At 47.4% G+C, this 4,343-nt stretch overlaps 1 protein-coding gene across 1 annotated transcript; it reads left to right on the top strand.

Moving 5' to 3' along the window:
* The first annotated feature begins 2,100 nt into the window (after positions 1–2,100).
* On the top strand, positions 2,101–3,901 carry LOC122378772. Its single transcript, XM_043360239.1, has 3 exons — positions 2,101–2,114; positions 2,329–2,505; positions 3,435–3,901. The coding sequence occupies exons 1-3, from the start codon at positions 2,101–2,103 to the stop codon at positions 3,781–3,783; spliced, it is 540 nt and encodes a 179-aa protein (XP_043216174.1). The 3' UTR covers positions 3,784–3,901.
* Positions 3,902–4,343: the final 442 nt, after the last annotated feature.

Genomic DNA, 4,343 nt, shown 5'->3' with positions numbered 1-4,343 from the left:
GGGAAAGGCAATTCATTCTGATCATAATTTTTCTCGCTCGTAGCGCTATTGGTTTGGTCTGCAGAAGGACTGCCCGTCTTACCTACCCTGACCGTCTTACCCCACTTTCCCCTATGTACAGGTCTCGCGGGTTTTAGCGGTAGGTTTTGCACCTAGAAAATTTAGTGTACCTCAGGCTATATCTTCGTCGTCTTAAGCTTTTAAGTGTTGAAGATGCGATCGACTTGTTGGGTACCAAGCCGGCCATGATCGTGTAAAATGGCTTCATCGTAGATCGATTAGTTTCTGAGATATACCGTAAAGTGGGGCTATTTGAGACAGTGGGGCTATTTGAGACAGCAAGGCAATGGTATAGTAAAATCGCTGTAAAATGAAAACCGTTTGATGTTTTTTCGTCATTTTTGCTTAGGCTGATGTGGAATTGAACAATGAATGCTCTGAATAACCTTTTTGAAAATTTCGAAAAGTTCTGAAAGAAATTTGCAATAAAATACGAAATACAGAAAAACGCACAATTTAAGTTGCTCGAAAAGGACCCCTACCTGCAACTTAAAAAAGGTGAAGTTTTAACAGCTTCGCCACTGTATCTATCGCTACTACCTTTTTGCTTATAGGTTAAGCACATTTTTCATGAAAATATTATATATTGTTAACGGTACTGCCGATTGCGTAACCCATTGTCTCAGAATCCCGATGATGCCCACCTGGTCAAACCTCAACAGATATGCCAAATAGCTGATGATAACGGTGATGCGATGCACCCGAGAAGACTTGCCGCCATCTGCCTGAAGTGCATCGACCGTTCGACATGAGCAACACCGGTGAATCGGTCGTGGTCATAAACGTGCAGTGGGTTCATGCCTCATGGTAGGTAATTTAAGCAGCAAGCAATATTTATATGTTCGTAGTGTAACATAATAACCCTTTAGCTGGTGACGAAACTAATTATTCTGATGAATATGTGCTTAAAATGTGCTTCATCAGTCACTGACTCATTCGACAATCAACATATGTCTACCTTGGTTGACCAAAAAACACCATCGAATGTTACTTAACACATGAACGTACTGTTAGGTGAGCCTATCCAAGTACTTGATGTGGTAGGGTAACCGGCCAATTGATGCGGCATGCAGCGATCGAGGAAAATCGGCATAAAATCAAAACCGTTTAACATTTTTCTGTTATTTCTTCGCATGGAGATGTACAATGGAACAAACAATCATGCAGACCATTCACTCAAATGTTTTGGGAAACCTTTTGCCTTGTTTGATTCATTACAGTGTGCTTCATAAGGTAGCGAGACTGTCTCAAATAGCCCCACCGACTTTCGGTATATCTGTTTTCACGTCACCGGGGCTATATACAAAAACTTACTTTCAAAATTTTACTGTCGATGACTTTAAAATGGTCCTTGATGATCATCCCGTCAGTTTGAAAGCTATGGGTCACACCATATTATGATAGCCTTAGCATATAGTGATGCAATTTTATACCCTACCGAAATGAAGTGTCCTACGAAAAAGGAAAAGATTGAATATAAAAGTCATATAACAGCTTTTGAAAAAAACAATTTATGCCAAAATGATCAAAATTCAATTTACAAATGCATGGCGTTTAAAAAATTATCTCTAGCGTGACCGAAATTCTTTAATTTCCTTGCAACTAAAACTGTCTCAAATAGCCCCACCCTATGGGGCTATTTGAGACAGGCTTTAACATAAAAAATAACCTCAGTCATTGTTACTAGCTGAACCAAAATACACCTATATGAAAGAGCTCACAGAGAACTACATTTTTGCAATTTACATGCTATAAGAAATGTGAGCCGTCTTAAAGGGAGAGGCAAAAAACTGTAAAATCCGTTTCAAATAGCCCCACTTTACGGTAACCGGAAATGTAAAAGTGCAAAACCTACCGCTTAATCTCGCGAGACCTAGTGTACATGAATCGTGCTAACTATGATCATATAAATAAGTATAAATGCTTGTTTAGAATGGACCTTGCCTATCCAGGGGGCCTTAGAAACTTTTGCCGGTTCTCTCTGACGCCAGTGAGCTCGGTGAGTAACACTGCGGTATAGCGGCCTGCGTCAGCCCCGCCATGTTCCCGCCTCGGTGTGGGTACCCGAGCATTGTTGTCCGCTGGCCCCCTCCCCTCGCCGCGCCGCGGAAGTGTAATTACCTCACTAAGCCGCCGCGGGCCGCCGGAGCGGAGCGGCCGGATTTGTACCGTCCGCATCCCGCCCGCCCGCCCGCCCGCCCGCTGCCCACGGCACTGCGGCTTTGCACCCAGTACTAGCCGCTTCCCAGTACCGTCCGCGCCGCGCAGAGCGGATCGTTGGCGGCGGCGCAGTTTTGCACCCGGCACTAACGCCTGCAGTTTTCTCGGGTATAAAGAGACCGCGCGTCACAGCTGGGCACTGATTCACAGAGTATCGGGTGCCGGAGGAAGACGGACGGACACCACTGACTATCAACATGAAGTGCGGAAACTGCTGCTGCAACAGTGAGTAACGTACTACTGGCATACCTATTTTGGCCAAAATGTGATCGGTGCGACCTTTTTTTCTGGAGGGGGAATCGGCCTGCGGCTAGATTTCGTGCGAACACTTAGGAAATGTTGGGCAGCAGCCCATAGACGTATTCTGATAATTGTTATGTTGAGATATCTCATAATCGATCAGAGTACCTATTTTGATCGATTATTATAATCTGGGAAACAAAACACTTAATCTTTGGCACACATACCTTATACCTTAATAGGCACACACGAAGGCATATATGATGATTGAGGGGAATAATTTGAAAGAATAGGTAAATTTTGAAGGTAAACGGAAATAAGCAAAGTCGGCTCCAGCACAACTATTTTTTTATTTTCCTTTGAGGATAGGTAAAATGAACTAAAAAGAAACTGAATGTAAGGCTGTCGTATTGGCACACTCATACCTATGATTCATGTCGTTGTTTCGAGCTATTGCTCATTCCAAACGTCCGCAGCCGTGAACCTACATAGGTAGACGGTTTCCTACGAGCAAGACACCCATCCTCATCCCTGTCCCTGCTATAGGCCCTAGTCACCCTGCAGGCTGCAATAACCCCGATCAGCACGCCCGGGTGGAGAATTGTCCTCCGTTGCCAGCTCCGTTGGACCGGGCGGCGCCGTGTTCAAGCCGTTCTGAGGCCCGACGCTGGTCTCCGGGGACGGCGGACTGACTGTTCACAGTCCGCAGTCAGCCACAGCCGCCGGCAGCCGACGGTCTGACCCTCTGACCCTCCGACGGTCTGACGCTCTGACCCTCCGACGGTCTGACCTGACCGGGCCGACGGTCTGACCTTCTGACCCTCCGACGGTCTGACGCTCTGACCCTCCGACGGTCTGACGCTCTGACCCTCTGACTGGGCCGACGGTCTGACCTTCTGACCCTCTGTCCGCAGAGAACGTGTGCTGCTCGGTGGGCACCTGCTGCCAGGCCGGATCCTGCTCCTGCGGCAGCTGCGGCTGCAAGAGGTCGTGCTGCAAGTCCAGCTCGCCCAGCAAATAGAAGGCCCCGGCGACCGGCACATCTCACCTATGTACCAAATAGACGGCCCGTGCGGCCGGCACATCTCACCCATGTACCAAATAGCCGGCCCCGACGGCAGCTGTCCCAGGCCGCCCACCTATAGCGGACAGCCCGGCGGCAGCTATCCCAGGCCGCCCACCTATAGCGGACAGCCGGGCGGCAGCTGTCCCAGTCAGTCCACCCGGGCGGGCAGCTTTGCCAGGCCGTTGGCCGTGAACTGATCGTGATTCGTGACTGCAGGCCTCTATACGGAGAGGCCGCTCGATCTGCCCTCGCTGACTGCCCATTGAACAACATATAGACCAATTATACGTTTTGTAATAAAATATAAAAACGTGAGCTTTTGTTTGGGTGCGACAGCAGAATACGGACACAGAACGTTCTGGTTCGCGTGAGGAAAACGGTGCGAGGCCTATGGTGATCAGACCAAACACTGAGGTTGATTTTATGTCCTTCCCATTTTCCGTTTAAGATTTGTATGTTCAGGTACAATTCATATATCACCTTTGATGACGTCAAACGATATTAAATTCACGTTGTGTCTGAAATAATTCAAGGAAAGCGTCGCTATGAAACGTTCAGGTGTGAGGTGACCTATGCTGAATTTATCAGACACCAACCAAGTAGTTGTCAATTAAACCGTGACACGTTGGGGGTACAAGTTCACTGGAACGTGCTGGAGGGAGGGGTCAAATGTGATTACCTCAAAAACTGCGAAAGATAGACGCAAAATAAGCGACCGATGATATTTCAAAGAGATATTTCAGAGAACGTATATACT

The sequence above is a fragment of the Amphibalanus amphitrite genome, unplaced genomic scaffold, assembly GCF_019059575.1.
Source record: "Amphibalanus amphitrite isolate SeventyFive unplaced genomic scaffold, NRLGWU_Aamphi_draft 000065F_arrow, whole genome shotgun sequence".
Lineage (NCBI taxonomy): Eukaryota > Metazoa > Arthropoda > Thecostraca > Balanomorpha > Balanidae > Amphibalanus > Amphibalanus amphitrite.
The sequence above is the reverse complement of the archived record's forward strand: the minus strand, read 5'-3'. Positions and strand labels throughout refer to the sequence as shown.